General features: G+C 40.1%; 1 protein-coding gene across 6 annotated transcripts in view; it reads right to left on the bottom strand.

Moving 5' to 3' along the window:
* COLGALT2 (collagen beta(1-O)galactosyltransferase 2) overlaps nt 1–19,031 on the bottom strand; it is a 107,505-nt gene that overhangs the window by 44,352 nt on the left and 44,122 nt on the right. For 5 of the 6 annotated variants that reach the window (XM_053604891.1, XM_053604893.1, XM_053604896.1 and 2 more), the window contains one exon: nt 1,243–1,353. In XM_053604891.1, coding sequence (XP_053460866.1) covers nt 1,243–1,353 — 111 coding nt within the window. Of the gene's footprint in view, nt 1–1,242; nt 1,354–5,272; nt 5,310–19,031 lie in introns of those variants that run through there. The other variant, XM_053604894.1, reaches the window with a different exon arrangement.

The raw sequence follows: 19,031 nt of genomic DNA, 5'->3' as shown, positions 1-19,031 counted from the left end.
TACCCTGGACAGAAATTCAGTCAACTCATTCATGCTATATCTATAATTCCTAAGGTGGAATTGTAGTAGCCTTGGGAACATTTATAACAGTAAGTTTTAAATGCATTTATGCTTGTTCTTATTCACTCATTTGTTCATCCAACAAGTATTAATTTAGTGCCTGCCAAGAAAATAGCACAGGGGGAAAATAAAAGTATTTGTATACTCTAATAACTCCTGCCAAAGAACAGGAGATTGTGTAGGAAAAAATACATAAATAAACAGAAGTTTATTTAGAAAAAATACATAAATTGCATAGTTAATTAACAATGGTGGTTGAGTGTATCATTGTGCTGAAAAGGATGATGTAGAAAATAGGCAATATAATTGTTAAGAGAATTGTAGACTGTTATAACAAGAATGATTAAGGATAGCTTTCTATTATAGGTATGATTTAGGATTAGAGCTGGTTACAAAGAAGGAAAGGACCTTTCAGAACTATAAGAGCAATAGGTTGGGGTTTGGAAATAAATGGATAATGCACATTTTCTTTTGGGAAAAAGTAGGACCTATGGATGCTAAGTTTATGGACTCAATTAAATACAAGTCTCAGGTGTTTGAACTTTGTTCTGTAGGACCTAGAAAGAAATTGTAGTCTTTTTAATAAAGAAATGAGACTATTTTGAATTTTAGGTAGATTGACTTAATAGTACCGTATGTGGGATAACATGGAGATAGAAACAACTAAGAAATTGCTATGGTTAGGTTAGAAATAACCTAACTGTCCTTAGTAGGGGACAGATTAAATAATTATGGTACGTCCATATAATGGATAATACGCAGTTAAAAAGAATGAAGCTCTTGAACTAATGCTATGGAATGATTGCCAGGATATGACAAGCGAAAAAAGTAAGGTGTATGTAGAAAGTATATAAACTTTTCACTATGTTCCCTCAAGAACAAAAAGTTTATACTTAAAATAGGAATAAATAAGATCACTATTTAAAATATATACTACTATGGCAGTTTATTTACGAACTAATGAAAACTTGAACTTGTCTGGCAGCTATAGAAGTAAAGAGAAAGGGGGAATGATGCAGATCTATCAAAGGAGGAAACAGCAGGTGTTCAGAACTCAGGTAGAGAGATGAAAGACAGTGAAAAGTCACAAGTGTCTCTAAGACTAGAAGCCCACATGGCTGGAGAGCTGGTTAAGGAGGAAGGGAAAATACTGAATTTATAAAATTTATTCTTGCTACTCACTCTGGCTCATCCATAGGCCTCCACTCCACGTAGTGATAGAGTTTCTGTATGTTTTTCAACCACTCCCTGAATATTTCTGTTGTATTATCCACATTGTGATCTGTGGCTGCCCTGCATGAGATTAAGCATGATATAATTTAATTACGTTATCCAAAGAAAGATAGGAAAATCCAAAAAGCCCCAGACTGATTGAAAGGAGAATGGCCAGCTCTAGAAAAAAAAATATCATATATATAAAAATAATCCCCTCCTGGTCCAAACCAGACAATGTGTTTCTGAAGTGAGAGACACCACTTAAAATCATCTTTTTTTTTTTTTTTTTTGTAGAGACAGAGTCTCACTTTATGGCCCTTGGTAGAGTGCTGTGGCATCACACAGCTCACAGCAACCTCCAGCTCCTGGGCTTACGTGATTCTCTTGCCTCAGCCTCCCGAGTAGCTGGGACTACAGGCGCCCGCCACAACACCCGGCTATTTTTTTTGTTGTTGTTGTTGCAGTTTGGCCAGGGCGGGGTTTGAACCTGCCACCCTCGGCATATGGGGCCAGCGCCCTACTCACTGAGCCACAGGCGCTGCCCAAAATTATCTTTGTGTCATTAGACTGCCCAGTGTAAATGCATAAAAGGTTATATTTATAAATAAACACACGAAAACACTAAAACCACACAGGCATACTATAAATTAACCTACAGTGAGTGAATCTTCTTTAGCAATTTTTCTTTTTGTTTTAATTTTCAGTTATCTAAGATGTAACCCATACCTTTTAACTTGATTAACAATTACCCTCGATTTAAGAAATAATTCAGTTATGTTTTCACTTCAAGTCAATTTTTAGCTCATAACAAAATTTCTTGTTAGTGTAATCATTAGGAAACTACAATAACAATTCCCAATATAAAATTTGAAATATAAACTATCTTTGCCTATCTGTTTTGGATTAACTTTACTATCACTTAAAAAATAGAGCATTTTCTTTCTTTTTCTTTTTTTTTTTTTGTGAGCTAGAGTTTTGTATTGTCACCCTCAGTAGAGTGCTGTGGTGTCATAGCTCATAGCAACCTCAGACTCTTTGGCTCAAGTGATTATCTTGCCTCAGCCTGCTGAGTAGCTGGGACTATAGGTGCTCACAACAATGCCCAGCCATTTTTATTTTTTTTTTATTTTATTTTTATTAAATCATAACTGTGTACATTGATGCATTTATGGGGTTCAGTGTACTGATTTGATATACAATGTGAAATGTTTACATCGAACTAATTAACACATCCATCACCTCGCTTACTTATTTGTTGTGCTACGACAATTATACTCTTTTCTTAATAGTTTTGAAATATGCCATTGCATTATACACATTAGGTGAGACCCCCTCAAATAGAGATGAGGTCTCACTTTTGCTCAGGCTGGTCAAGCAAGAATTCCTGAGTCCAGGCAATCCACCTGCCTCAGTCTCCCTGAGTGTTAGGATTACGGGCCTGAGCCACCATGCCTGGCATAAATGTTTTAACTTTCAGAAAATTTGTAGTTTTATTTAATGACAACTATGGAATAAAAAAAAATATAAAACCATTTCAGAACTTCTAAAAATAATGACATCACTACACATCAGAATTTCGGGATACAATTAAAGCAATGATCAGAGAAAAATTCAGTTTTACATGATTACATCGATAAAAGTAAATGAGTTAAATTCTTACTCAAAAAGCTAGAAAAGGGCAAAGCACATAAATATAAAGTAATCAGTAATAAAGATAAAGGTAGAAAGTCTTAATATATAAAATATAAAAAAATTAAAATTATAAATAAACCAAAATGCTACTTCTTTAAGGAAAAAAGAATCAATGAAAGACAAGCACTAGTTAACTTACTCAAGACAACTCAAATACCAGAAATAAGAAATGAAAAAAGTGAGGAACAATATGATCAATTTAAAAGAAAAATTTTTAAGAACTTGTAAGCAATTGCTTTGTACAATTCAATGACAAATTTGAAAACTATATGCAATAAAAGATTTTTCTAGAAAAATGTACGTTGGGCAGTGCCTGTGGCTCAAAGGAGTAGGGTGCTGGCCCCATATACCAGAGGTGGTGGGTTCAAACCCAGCCCTGGCCAAAGGAAAAAAAAATGCAAAAAAAAAAGAAAGAAAGAAAAAGAAAAATATATGTTAGTAAAATTGACTCCAGAAGGAAATAAAGTAAAAATGAATAATTTCTATTGAAAGAAATAGAAAAAGGAAAACACTTAGGCCTAGATGGTTACATAGGGAAATTCTACCAAATCTTACACTAGACATTTCAAGTATTGTATAGCTTGTTCTCTAGAGCATAGAAAAAAATAAAATCTTCAAGTTCTTTTAATAATGCAAATATAACACTAATTCTGAACTTGATGAAGATATTTGCATACACACATACACAAACTACAGACCAATGTCATTTTAATGAATATGCTGCAAAAATCTAAATAAAATCCATCCTATTAAGAAAATATGGCCTAATCTTAGAATGGCCTAAGATTGTTCAATATAAGGAAATCCATTCACATAATTCACAGTATTTATAGACCTGAAGAAAAATCATGATTGTGATGTAAATGTGTGAAGGGTGTTTAACAAAATTCAACATCTATTCCTGACTTTTTAAAACCACACAGAAGAAAATTCAAACATGTTTTGCAATGCAGAAGTCTGGTGGATACCATCTTAACCACGTAATCAAGCTTAACATCGGTAATCATCAACTATGAGACAAACTGACATCGAGCATTTTTTGATGTGATATGTAATATTCTTGCCAAAACATGTTGAGCTTGAATGTAATTTTGGAAAAGAATGAGTGTGGAAGAATTTTATGTATCACCGACTTCTTTCCTTCACGGCTACTTCTTCATTACATCAGACTTTAATTCTCTTTGCCCTCCCTACACTGATGGGTTTCCTAATCCGTTTGACAAAGTCGGTCTTACTGTATGAAATGCATTTTCCTTGTGTACGGATTAAGCAACTCCAAAACCTGCCTAAGTACCCACTGTTGGCAAACATCCTTACAGATTTGCTGCTCGGAGTATACAGAGACCCATGTGTCTCGTTAAAAATAGAAGCACAGATTTAAAACTCTCATTTCATTGAAGTAAGAAATTGTCACCACAGTGACTTCCCTCGATTATTAAGATTCTCTTTGTTCTCAGGCTTCCTAGGAAATGGACAAATCCTCTGGCTGGGGTTGGAGAGCGGTGCTCCCACGCTGGCCTCTGATGTGCAAGGCCAGTCTGCTCCCTCGCTGGGTGAAAGGCTTGCATCCCCCCACCCCTACCCCCCATTAAGACTAAACCACCGCCGCTCCTCCACTGCCCTGTCAAAAGGCAAAAAACAGAAATCTGGGCAGGCACTTCTGACTGCTGCCTTTTAATCCTGACAAAAATGTGTTTCTGTTTGGAAACATAATAATGACAGTATTTCAGGCTTTGGGACTCTTCAGAGAGCTGGAGAGAGAGATACCAAGAGCCCAGATGAAAGCTCCCTGGAGGAAACGCCAGGCTGGTGTTAATGGCTCTATTTTTAGAGCCCTATAGCGCTAGACAACAGTGCAGTGCTTGTCCTGTACAAGACTCCACTGGACACAAAACCTCTTCAACTGAGGTGAATTTTTCCTTGGAGCTAAGACGCTGAGAGCCCTGAAGGTGCAAATCCCCTCAGGAGGAGCTGGGGCGCTGCAGCCCCTCTTTCAACCTGAGTGCTCCTGCCAACCCCGGCAGGACTGTGCAGGCCATGGGTCTGCCAGCCTCCTCCCAGTCAGGCCAGGAAAGGAGCCCAGGAAGGTAACAGACCAGATTCCTTGAAGAAAAGAAATGATGTGAGCAGACAGCTGGCCATCTGCAGAGGTGATCTGGGAGTAATTACTGTCACTAATCAAACTGGAAAATCACAGTTCTTTAAAACACAAATGCAAGCTGGCTGGGAGACCGTGCTCCTGAGAGGCTAACACTGTTCAGTCCTTGCCTCTGTTCTCCCAACCAGAGTGGGGATTCACACTTACATCAACACCTCTGCTCACTCTCTCCTCTCTGGGTCTCTCCAGCTCAGGATAAACCAGCAAGCAGAGTTCAGCTCTGGAACTGTGTTTAATATTCTTTGAAGGTCATGTTGGGACAATGACCTCCCTTTACCTCTAACGAGCCCTGCTACCTGCCAGCCACTAAGGGAGCTGTGGCCCTGATATGTCTTCAGGGCACGTGGCTGGCTTCCTGTCTGTCCATGAGTCCTTGCTAATTTTTTTTTTTGGAGCTAGTATCTGAAATAGAAGGGTGGTGGAAACAGATGGAGCATCCACAGTGGCCTCAGAGGGACACGTGGGCCATATTTCACCACACCGCCATGCATCTGCTCTCTCTGATTCTGCTTCTAGATCCTGTTTCCCTTTCTTCCTCTTCACATGCTGTCAATTAGCAAAGGCTCTTAAGTCTCGGATTCAAAATCAAAGTGGGACAAAGGTAAAGACGTACAGAAACGTGATCCCAGCATGGGTAGGGATCCTTTGGCTGCTGATGCTCCCAGGCTGCAGGTGCAATGCTGCTGCTATGGGGAGGGAGCATAAAGAGCAGGCCAGCAAGTAAACACGTCTATAGGACCAGACAGCTTTACTGCTTGGCTGTGGACAAAAACTGTGAGATGTATCTGGCAATGCCTGACAACACCGACATTTTTCCCTTGTTCCAAAAGGTCAGTTTTCATTCCTACGTCTTGTCTCTTAGACTCGTAGCGGACTTGAAATAATTAGAACTGATTCATCTATTTTTTACAAGTCCTACTTTAGGTTGTTAGGGCTAAACTTGTATTGGTAAACCTGGGGCCAGTGAAATCACATTAACCAAGACCCTGGCTGGACCTTTCAGCAGGTGGAACACAGGTACTGAGGACACGGTATTCCCAATCACGTCCATCTTCCTTCCTGCTGCACCCAGAGGGTCTAGACCTCCCTCACTGCAGACCAGGACTGCAACTGGCAGGGCGGGAGGATGGCGACGCTGGGTAGCGATCCGTCTTTGCTGCCTGAGAACATGTAAAATACGTTCCCCAGAGGTGCAAGGGAATGGTGATGGAACGAACAGTAAAATTAGTCACCTCCTGGACCATCCTCATCATGACCAGTGAGTTGGCAAAAGTGAATTTTCCAATTCAAAGACTTCAAACACTGAACTACCCTTTTCAAATGCCGCTTGTTTTCATCCAGCAAGGAAGACTTGTTGGTGTAGAAAATAAAGAGCTCCACCTAAAAGTAATATTCCACTTACAGAAGCAATTAGTGAAATTCACTTTCAAGAAAAGTCATGTCACTGAGCCCCACATGACGGTGTCTGATCTCAGGGAAAGCCTGACCAGCAGCGAATCTGCAGATGCTCAGCCACTCAGCAGAGTGTGCCCTTGGAGTCTTGCTTCCTGGTTACCAGGTGAAGTTCCACCTAAGAATCTAGAACCCTTCTGCTGAGTGGAAACCAGGCAGGGATATGATTAAGGATATGGATATGGACTGGGGTGCTGGGAACTTCTCCCAACAAAAGCCTTTTCCTAGGTCCTACCAAGTCAACCAATTGAAATTCTTCCCAATAAACTATGAAATCAGAACAACTCCCTTCTCATGAAACCCTCCTCACCACAAAACATAAACGTGTATATTCCCTCAGCATCCTGCCTCAGCAGGCTCTCCTTCATCCCCAAAGCAGTCACAGACATGGTACACCTGAAGCCTGGGGGAGTGTGACATGTGATGTTAAAAGAAGTATTTCATTCAAGAGATGCAAGCAACCTACCAACCAATTTCCTTCCTAAAGGGCAGGGATTTTTCCTAATGGTAAAGTTCACTGATTGACCAGTTAATAGGAAATGTAAAAGCCTAATACCACCTGAATAAAATCAAGATAAACTTATTATAATTAAACATAACTGAGCCATTTTTGATACTTTTAATTCTGAGCTATATTTTTCTTCTCTCTAAAAACCTCTTAATCTTTGTCAGCCACTACTCCATTTGGACCCCTATGATTTACTAAGTTAGACATTATTTTTACTTCCCCTGTTATGGAAGGGAAGGCTGAAGATGAGCGGATATGACTTGTTTAAGTCGTGTGAACAGTGGATGCAGAAGTTTGAGCTTCACCTTCAGGGCTTCTGACCCCTGAGTCCAGCCTCCCCACTTGCCAGCAGAAAATGAGTGCCCAGGAAACACCTGTCAAATTCAAAGTTCTCTATTTTGTTAAGGACATTAATCAACATGGCCAATACGATCATCTCAGAATGGAAGGATGGAAATGTCCCAGCAGGAAACAAAATTTTTTAAATGGAGTAAAGTAATTTTTTACTTCAGCATAATTTTCCTTGGAGTCAGAACACTTTGAAGTCTGTGACAATATGAGCAGCAGGGTCTGAGACAAGACAAGTATGTTTCTTATTTCTCTAAGTACCTCTTTTCCTGTTTTTCTTCTCATTGTCTCTTGTGTATTCTTCCTCCCAGTCTTTTTCACCCACTCTTTATTTCCCCTTTTTTCATCCTTACTGGATTTTTTGTTTTTTGTTTTTAAGAGATAGCCTCTGTCGTCCAGGCTGGAGTGCAGCAGGACGATCACCACAGCTCAATCCTCCTGCCTCAGCTTCCTGAGTGGCTGGGACTACCAGCGCTCACTTGGTTTTCCAACTCAGTTAGATTCCTTATATTGTGGATGTGCCCCCAAAGATATGATGTTACTACTATGTAGTTAAATGTTCCTCCTTCATTAGGAACTGAAGCTCTGGTACTAAAGAGAAGACATGGAAGGATCCAGGAACACTTTCTCCAGGAGCCCTGAACTTCTCCACCCTCCAGACTCCTCAGGTAGACTATATACCTGGTATCTGTAATTTGCACCAATGCTCTGTCATAGTCCAGCATTGACTCTGATCATGTACTATAATCAACTGGTTATGTTTCTTTCTCCATTACCAGACCCTCTTCCATGAGGACAGGGAATACCCCAGTACCTAACAGAGTTTACTATATAAAATTAAGTACTTATGGGTTTGATGAATGAATGAAGGAATGAATGAACAATTTCAGGGGGCCTTTCCCCACCCAATCCTGAGGCTCAGAAAACAAGGAGTGAAATGGGCCATACAAGAGCTAACAGTCTGAGATGAGGACTATTGAGAAAAGGCACATATTGCTGCCATGCTGGAATGTGTGCCCAGAAATACCAGACTTTCCAGCTGTTTCTAGAGAAGTCAGCTATTCAGGTTTTAGAGATAAAAGTTTATAACTTATAAGAACTTTTAGGTTAAAAAGCCATGAAAATATTCCAGCCTGGTAGGGGCTCTCTGGAAACCATAAACCCAACACAAAGACCACATTATTTCAGCTCTGGGTGCCAAGGCCCATCCATCTACACATGCTCAAGGCACATAGTTCAGTAATTAAAGAGTTCACATATGGCTGGGAGGACGGCAATAATGTCACATCGCTGCTTTCACAAACACAAAAAAGCATCTTGCATGAAGAAGGAAAGGCAAACATGCACAGGTTGAGCAAGGTATAAATACTTCTCTCAACCAGTCTAACATCAGTAGAATTGAAAAAAAAGAAAAAAATGATACAGGCACCAAGGAGTGAGTATAGCATACACATTCCACAAAAACCATATATACCTTCTCCCACTGCATAGTAACTAAGACTTAATAACTGCTGCACAAATTTTTAAAACAACAGTTTTCTCAAGATGTAATTTACATACCTAACATTCACCCTCTTAAAGTAAAAATTCAGTGCTTTTTTTTAGTATATTCATAGAGTGCGACCATGCTCTAATTCCAGAACATTTTTATCACTTCCAAAGAAATCCTATACCCATTATGAGTCACTTCTCATCTCTCTAACCCCTGGTAGCCACTGTTCTATTTTCTGGCCCTTATAGACGTGCCTATTCTAGACCTTTCTTTCTTTTTATTTATTTACTTATTTATTTATTTATTCTTATTGTTAAATCATAACTGTGTACATTAGTGCAATCAAGGGGTACAATGTGCTGGTTTCATATACAATCTCTCAAACTGTTCAAACTTAGAAATATTTCATCAAATATTCTCATCAAACTGTTCGACATAGCCTTCATGGCATTTTCTTAGTTATCGTATGTAGACATTTGTATTCTGCATTTAATAAGTTTTGCCTGTACCCATTCTAAGATGCACCGTAGGTGTGGCCCCACCCATTACCCTCCCTCCACCCTAATCTCCCCCCTCCCTTCCCCTTCCTGGGCCCTTCCTGGGCCCTTTGCTATAGTTGGGTTATAGCCTTCATGTGAAAGCTATAAATTAGCTTCCCAGTAGGGCTGAGTACATTGGATACTTTTTCTTCCATTGCTAAGAAGAACATATTCTTCCTTTGGTAAGAAGAATATGTTCCAGCTCCATCTATGTAAACATGAAAGAGGTAAAGTCTCCATCTTTCTTTAAGGCTGCATAATATTCCATGGTATACATGTACCACAATTTGCTAGTCCATTTGTGGGTCGATGGGCACTTGGGCTTCTTCCATGACTTAGCAATTATGAATTGGGCTGCAATAAACATTCTGGTACAGGTGTCTTTGTTATATTGTGATTTTTGGTCTTCTGGGTAGAAACCTAGTAAAGGAATTATAGGATTGAATGGAAGTCTATTTTTAGGTCTCTAAGTATTCTCCAAACATCCTTCCAGAAGGAACGTATTAGTGTGCATTCCCACCAGCAGTGTAGAAGTGTGCCCTTTTCTCCACATCCATGCCGACATCTCTGGTTTGCGGATTTTGATATGTGGGCTACTCTTACTGGGGTTAGGTGATATCTCAAAGTAGTTTTGATTTGCATTTCTCTGATGATTAAGGATGATGAGCTTTTTTTCATGTGTTTGTAGATCGTGCACCTGTCTTCTTTAGAGAAGTTTCTCTTCAAGTCCCTTGCCTACCCTGAGATGGAATCACTTGTTCTTTTCTTGCTAATATGTTTGAGTTCTCTGTGGATACTGGTTATTAAACCTTTATCGGAGGTATAACCTGCAAATATTTTCCCCCATTCTGAAGGCTGCCTGCTTGCTTTACTTACTATGTTCTTGGCTATGCACAAGCTTTTTAGTTTGATCAGGTCCCAGTAATGTATTTTTGATACTGCTTCAATTGCCTGGGGAGTCCGCCTAATAAAATATTCACCCAGGCCGATTCCTTCAAGAGTTTTCCCTGCACTTTCTTCAAGTATTTTTATAGTTTCATGTCTTAAGTTTAAATCTTTTATCCAGTGAGAGTCTATCTTAGTTAATGGTGAAAGGTGTGGGTCCAGTTTCAGTCTTTTACAGATCGCCAGCCAGTTCACCCAGCACCATTTGTTAATCTTTTCCCCACTGAATGTTTTTAATTGGCTTGTCAAAGATCAAATAACGGTAAGTAGCTGGATTCATCCCTTGGTTCTCTATTCTGTTCCAGACATCTACTTCTCTGTTTTTGTGCCAGTACCAGGCTGTTTTTGATCACTATTGAGTTATAGTACAGTCTCAGGTCTGGTAGCGTGATTCCTCCTGCTTTGTTTTTATTACTGAATAATGTTTTAGCTATTTGAGGTTTTTTCTGATTCCATATAAAAAGAAGTATTATTTTTTCTAGATCTTTAAAATATGACAATGGAGCTTTAATAGGAATTGCATTAAAATTATATATTGCTTTGGGTAGTATAGACATTTTAACAATGTTGATTCTTCACAGCCATGAGCGTGGTATGTTTTTCCATTTGTTAACATCTTCAGCTACTTCTTTTCTTAAAGTTTCATAGTTCTCTTTGTAGAGATCTTTCACGTCCTTTGTTAGGACGTGAAATATTTCATCTTCTTTGGCACTACTGTGAAAGGAATAGAGTCCTTGACTGTTTTTTCGGCTTGGTTATTGTTGATATATAAAAAGCTACCGTTTTATGGGTGTTGATTTTGAGACATTGCTGTATTCCTTGATCACCTCTAAAAGTTTTGTAGCAGAATCCCTAGTGTTTTCCAGATATACAATCATATCATCCCTGATATATATTTCTCTTAATTTCTTAAATTCTCAGTTTTCTGCTCCAATGCGACAGAGAGGGCTCCTTTACTCTGCTCTGTGAATGTCTGGATTGTACATGAGATAAACAGATGCAAGGTCCCAGGATGTGTGGGCAATTACAAGGAGAGGAGGTGTTAGGTCTCAGCAGAAGGGCTGGGCAGAGAAGCTGGAACCGGAAATAGATGATTAAACCCTGAGGGGAAGCCTGCCTCTGTCCAATGGTGGGACTGGGTAAAATGCCACCAATATAAACAGACGGTCCTCAGGCCTGGCAGGGCGCTATGGCACAACATGGAACCTCTGAAACATGAGGTCATGGGTAACCGGAGCCAGTGTGACCACAGAAATGGTCACAGCCCAAAGACTGGGCTTGCTAAATGAAGCAATCATTGACAGGAGGGCCTCCTCTCCAGGAGCTGCTGCATGGGAGAAGAATGGATTAAACCAACAATGTAAACACAAAGTGGTCCCTGGGATCAAAGATCAAAAGAAAGCTGAACAAAGTGTCCATGTTCTGTGCAGAAAGATTTGCCACAATTCCTTGGTTTCTGGAAACAACTGCAGTTAAAAATGACAGTAAATAATTTAGTTACCTATTGATCCTGGGTTCCTTGGCACTACTATTTATGCACTCCTTAATCAAATAAAAACTATGAATACAGGAAATGTGGCTCTTCCATAATCTTAATGAATTTACTTGAACTCTCTGTGCCTTATTTTTCCATCTGTAAAATGGGGCTATATCATCTACTAAATTTACCTAGCTTGTTGTCTTATTGTAAGGAGCCAACAACATGTGAAGGAGATTTCAGGAACAATTCCTCTTAAAGTTGGCCTTTCCCTGGCTGTTCCTAAAACACACACACACACACACACACACACACACATATCCTCACATAAGAAATAAGACAGTATATTAAATAGGCTCAGCACATCCATTTACAGCAAGCAGAACAGAATTACCACTTGACCATTTCTGAGGAATAAAAGGTAAACATGCCCATTTAAACGCAAAGAAAATGGTAAAGACGACTATCTCAGTATCAGTTCTCTCCTTCAATGGTAGCAGAATTTTCAGCTGAGCCTATGACCATCAGCTTAAAGAGTACGCAGTAAGTTCGTGACAGCTGGGAAATGTCACTTCTGTTTGCTGCCCCAGTTTCTTGAAGTGTTTGGAGGATTTAAAAGAGTCCCTAGCACACAGTATGTGTTCAGCAAATATTTGTTATATTGTTCCTTTCTCATCAAACTCTGCCCTAAAAAGAACGATGAAAATCCCTGCACTGTTCTGTCAGCCCAATAGATAGGGGCTGTGCATCTCCGCTGTGCCAGGGGTCCTGCCACCTGCAGGGGAACAAAACCTTGTTCCTGACGTCAAGGTGAAACAGATGTGGAAATAAAGAACTGCAATCCCTAGTGACACTGGTGATGGTGGTTATACGACAAGTCCTCCCAGTGCTAGACAGGAGGGAGTAGCTGAAAAGGAGTTAGGGGCGGAGGAAGGACAAGGGGCTTCCACAGGATGAGAGGCCTGAACAGGGATTTGAAGAATGAGCAGATATTGAGAGGGGGTAGAAAATAAGAATGTTCCATGTCAGAAGGGGGAACATGTGTGGAGGCAGAGAGATGTGAAATAGCCCATGAAATATGAAATGTGTTGGGCAGCGCCTGTGGCTCAGTGAGCAGGGCGCCAGCCCCATATACCGAGGGTGGTGGGTTCGAACCCGGCCCCGGCCAAACTGCAACAAAAAAATAGCCGGGCGTTGTGGCGGGCGTCTGTAGTCCCAGCTCTTGGGAGGCTGAGGCAAGGGAATTGCTTAAGCCCAGGAGTTGGAGGTTGCTGTGAGTGCCACAGTACTCTACTGAAGGTGATAAAGTGAGACTCTGTCTCTAAAAAAAAGAAATATGAAACGTGTTTGTGGTACTAAACCCTCCTGGCCTAGGACTCACAGGGTAAGCAGGTGAGGTAGCTGTAGGAGGTCAGGAAGGGCACAGCTGTCAGAGATGCGTTAAGTACCAGAAGCAGAGCTGTACCCCTACTTTTCTGGGTACCTAGCATCTTGCCCTGCTTGAGAAAATAAACTGATGAAGAGTTCTCTAAAATAATCGATTTTTTCCAGATTGTGATAGGTATTGCTTTTGGCACGAATTTATTCTTTGAATTCCTGAAAGGAAATGCTTGACATGCATATGAAGTGCTGGCCCATTTTATTCCATCATCCATTCGCATACACAGGTTCAGCTGCCACATAGGCTGCAGTTTTCTGGGAAAGGCATTCTTCCTAATAACATTCTAATCCGTTTTCTTCGTAACTTCGTTTGTACCTCCCAGACTATGTATCCAACCTTCTCACTCAAAAACTTTGGTACACAGTAAACACTTAGCATGTGCTCTGGTAAATGATTGAGCGAACAAATAAATGCTCCCATAAATTAATGACACAAATGTGAACATGGTGGCTATACGTAAGGTCTACTACTTAGTTAAAAGCAGCAGCAAATCTATAGCAGAATGATATTCGCCCTGTATAAAGTCTTTTAATTTTTTAAAGAGCCATCAACCTTTTCCTTGCTATAGTATTTGTTTCCCCATTGAAAAAGGTGGGCTAGAAACATGAACAAAGAGAAAAAGTGTCTAATTTACAAACCAAATTCAAGGCTGGTTTCCCACAGAGTAACCCAGAATGAGAACTTGGCTCTGACTAACAAAAAATTTCAGTCCCATCCATCCCTGTTACCCAATACCTGTTGTCTTGGTTCCAATAACAATACGCCTTGCCAGCTCAGGAGGGAGAGGGAATGTTTGCTTTGAATTTACCTGCTCTGAAAGGTTTTTAAGTCTGGCCTTTCTATATCACTTTGCTTGTGGTTTCTTTACGTGGTTGGGGGAAAGTCGGAAGCCAATCGTTTGGCAGGTGTCAGATACATGTTCACAGCCTATACTCACACCCTCGGGCAAACTGAAGAGTCCCAAAAAATATTTTGGAAGAGTTTTGAGTTATTTTACTTAGTTGTAGCATCAGAACAAACAGGAGGCTATTCCAGTGGTATTTTTTTTTTTTCCATTTCTATTATGGAAAACTACTGTCAGGGGGAAGGAACACGGTGTGCTCATGACATTTCCAGGGTCCATGTGCTTTGTCACGTGCTATGGGGGTGGAGCACGTACAAATACATGAGTGTGTAGATGTGTGGCTACCACCTTTATTACTCACCACACTTCTGCAGCAGGAGCAAACCTCAGTCAAGCTAAGCACTCGCTCGGGGCCAGCCACTGTACTGAACTGAGATGTCTCACTGAGTCTTCATGACAACCCTATGGTATAGTTCTTATATTCCCATTATACAGACAAGGAAAAGCCACCCCAGAGCAGTGACACATCATGCTCAAAGTCTCAGAGGTAGTTAGTGACAGTCAGAGGCAGATGTGAGTCAGACAGCAGGACTCATGACTGTCTCATCAAGCACTACTCTAAGAGTCTTGTTTTGAAATTGTACTATGGAGTAAGTTTAAAACTGAACCAAATGCTTCTAAAGAAGGTAGAGGGTAAATGGTAATTTTGTCTTCACAGTATGAGGGATATCAGCAGGTTTTATGCTGATATGTCAGTAAAACTGCTTTAAGTTTTACTTAAAGGGCTTTTAAGTCATTTTAGAGCCCTTGTGGGTTCCAGGCCATCTCAATGCCCCAAGAATAAACATATTCAACCAAGCACTCAGAACTTTGAATACTGTCTCTAAGACTGAAAGGCACTTAACAATGACTGACTACTCTTTTTAATGTTTCTCAAAACTTTCAGTTAACTTGGTTATCTCCTCCCTAACAGATAGGTTTAAGGATCTTCGCACTTGCTGTGAATGGAGCCAATCTAGGCCTCACTAGGCACCGACGCCTTTCCCAGCCTCCCCAAACGGATCAAATTCCCTGGTTGTATGTTTTCTGGTACCATATACCTTGTCTTTCTAGTGCTTATCAGAGTTATGAGTCTACCTTTATTTCTATGGTACTGAATAATTTATTTCTCCCCTTCTGGTCTATGTGCTCCCTGAGGGCAGGGGATGTGTCTATCTTTTCTCATCATTGTATCCTTAAGCCCAGGGCAGTGCCCTGCATCATCACTGAGTGAAGTGTTGCTAAATGAGTAAATGAATGCAAAAATGCCATCCTCATCTTTTAAAAAAGAATCACAAAAGTATTTAAAATGTGTAGTCTTCACCAGTAAAAATGGAATATACACTCATAAGGATAGTGAAATATCTCTGGGGGTATTTCCTTTCTTTTTCACAGTCTAGATCTGGAAAGTTTGACTTTTGGGCGAGACCTGGAAACAGGCAGGAGTTGGACTATGGTTAGTGTTGAGCTGTTGTTCAAGGCTCTAGGGAGGCCAATGGCCTGTTTCAGAGGAAATGGGGAATGTGATCAGCTGCTTTGAAGCACCCAGGAAGCATCTGGCCAGGGCACAGTGCAAGCAAATATAATTGTGGCCCATGGTAAATACAGAAACAGATGAGTTTTCTTCCTAGCTTTCATTGGGGTGTGTCTTCTAAGCCAAATTAAAAATCCAGGGAGAAGATTTGGCACTCCCTATTACAAACAGAGCCCAGCTCCAGCCAATGTGAGAAGAAGGCTGCCTCCCCTGTTTCAGACCCAGTAGAGGGCCCACTGCTGCCCCAGGACCACACAGACCAAGGTCCCCTCTTATTGCTCTTTCCTCCCGAGTCCCAGGGCAGGCCATGTCTGGGGCAGGCTTTTGTCTTTAGTTTCCCCCACGCTCTGCTGGCTCCAACATTCAAAGGTCACATCCCCAGAACTTCCCAGCTAAGTTTTCAGTTGCCTCTGTAAATTATCTCATAACATGTCACTGGTAAAATTCTTATCAAATCATTTTCATTCCCACATGCTGATGTTTAAAGAGGGAATTTGGCATTACTAGACCCAAATTCAAAGTCACTGACGAACCCAAGTCTCTTCAGCAGAGGATCCAAGAGGAACCAAAATTTTCATCAAGACTGTTATTTGTATAAAAACATAACAGAAGCCCTTTGGTATAACTAGCATTCAGGATAAGGATACAGTAAAATAAGTCACATCTATTTTCTCCTTTAATTCTTACCACATCCTAGGGAGTAGGTATTCTCCCCATCTTATGTAGGAGAAAACATTAACAAAACTAGTAAGTGATGGGCCCAGGATTCCACCCTAACTAATCTGCAAATTAAAGGTGAATTTTCAAAAGAAATGAATGAAGATATTTCCTTGCAATAAAGTCTCAAGGGCAGTAATAAAAAAATATCTAGCACAAAGTCAAGGAGCTTATATTCAGTCAGATTTTTTTAAAATAGAAAATAAAGTCAAGGCTTGGTGCCTATAGCTCAGTGGCTAGGGCGCCAGTCACATACAACGAGCTGGCGTGTTCAAATCCAGCCCGGGCCTGCCAAACGACAATGAGAACTAGAACCAAAAAATGGCTGGGCATTGTGGCAGGTGCCAAGTAATCCTAGGTACTTGGGAGGCTGAGGCAAGAGAATCACTTAAGCCCAAGAGTTTGAGGTTGCTGTGAGCTGTGATGCCACCCATGGCACTCTACTGAGGGTGACATACTGAGACTGTCTCAAAAAAAAAGAAAAGAAAGAAAGAAAGTGCATCTGACTTTATACTGTCTACACATAGATTCTACTCTGTCCAGAAGGCTGTGTAGGTAAGTGACTTCTAGAAAGAATCCTTATTATTTAGCTGCCTAAATTACTCAACATCTGTCTCTAAGCCTTAGTTTCTTCATCTGCCTTTTTGTAAAGACTATGAAATAACACATGAAAAGAATAAACTTGTTAAAAAGAAACAAAATGGAAAAAACAATAGCATAAGCACATGTCAATAGTTATTTTCTGAACATACAAAATTTTTAAACTTATGGTGAAAGAAATTTGCAAATTTCAATAAAAGAAATAAGTACTATAATTCAATAATAGGCATTTGGACCTGATGACATGAAAATCTTGCAAGGAATTTTTTTAAATCTAATGTATTGGCAAAAGTGATTTTTGAATCCCAAACCTATAATGAACAATTCCAAATATACTATATATAGTTCATGTCTGAACATAAATGAACAAAACGCTTAAACAAAACCATAGCAAAGTAGAATGTAACAAATGTGTTAAACTCAATAAAAGAAGTACCCACTTGAGTCAGCCTGGGGTTCAGGGAGCAGGACAGGAAAATTCCCTCCCCACCTCTATGGAGTTTTCACCAAGCAAGACTTCCTGCTAGGAAAGGCTCAACCTGGGGAAGCCAGAGCCATGTCAGGCCACCTGGGGCCTCAAGGGACTCAAGAGTTTCTTGCATTACTATTCCCTTGAATGTTTGCTTCCAGCCTGTGTGTATTTTCTTTTTTGGTCTATTTGTTTTTCTAAGAAAACCTTGGGTTTCTTCACATTTTTTTCATTTAATATCCTAATTTACTTAAAATATCCCAGTTACCTTCATACATATAAGGTTATTGTCTTCATTTATATTCTTTTCAATGTACTTTTATGGTGCATTTTAATTTACCATCTTTCTCTGTTCTCTTTTTAAATCTTACATTTTTCTTTAAAAAGTATGTATAGCCATTACTTATGATTTTTTTTTACTCTTTATTTCTCATCCTTCAAGCCCAACTATCATAGGCATATGTTTTTAACTTTTAAAACTTATGGAGTATTGTTCTTTTTAATTCTTTTATCTGAGTTATCTCATTAAATAAATTTTACATTTCTTTTATGTCAAATCTTATAGTATATTTTTAGCCCTGTCCTAGATGGCTGACTATTAATGCCTCACACGTTGCCAGGTGCGTGAAAAACAGGCCATGAATGGTAGGAAGTTAACAACTCTGCTCTGGACCTCTGTAGGACCTCCCCTCATGCTGAGGAGGAGGGGCACAGGCTCCCCACTTTCTTTGTACCTTTGATAAGCATTTGGGGAAAATCACTGGCTCTGCATCTGGTCCTGTGATTTCTTCAGATGAACAGAAGAAAATCCTCTATGAGGAAAGGAATGCAGAAAGCTGAAGTTGGTAAGGTTTAGCAGCTACTAGAAGCCAGGATGTCCAGCTAAAGGCGATTTAAAGGTGTACACCGTGATTAGATTTCAGGGCTCAGGAAAGAGATCCCAAAATTGGAATGATGAGACAAAATGGAGAGAAAAGTTTACAAAGATGCAATCAGGAGACTAAGCTCAAACATTTTTTGGACACTGAAAAGGGAAGAGTATTTCTTCCCATTTATCTCTCCTTAGACAAAAAATAAACGTTTAGACATTCCTTCAGGCTCTGTGAATTCTCCACCTTGTGAAAAAAGACCTGCCTGCCTAGAGGTGAGGACCTGACAGCTGACACACTGCTTATCTGTCTTAAAACCTCAGTGCACTGGTCTTCTCTAAACATAGGGGTAAGGGTGCTAATTGGAGAAGGCTGCAGTTCTCTCAGAAGTGAGAAATACCTGCGGAGAGAAATTGAAGTTTTAGACATGCATAAGGTGTCAAAGACCCTAAGAAAATAAATATCATATGGGCTAAAGGCATTGTCTATTATAAGCAGGGGGATGCACACCCAGAGGGCACTGCTGCTCAGGCAATAAAAATATTAACTAGTCGCAAGAGGGACTTTACCTAACAAATGCAATCAGTGTAACCTGGTTTATTGTACCCTCAATGAATCCCCAACAATAAAAT

Source organism: Nycticebus coucang, chromosome 10, assembly GCF_027406575.1.
Source record: "Nycticebus coucang isolate mNycCou1 chromosome 10, mNycCou1.pri, whole genome shotgun sequence".
NCBI classification, from domain to species: Eukaryota; Metazoa; Chordata; class Mammalia; order Primates; family Lorisidae; genus Nycticebus; species Nycticebus coucang.
The sequence above is the reverse complement of the archived record's forward strand: the minus strand, read 5'-3'. Positions and strand labels throughout refer to the sequence as shown.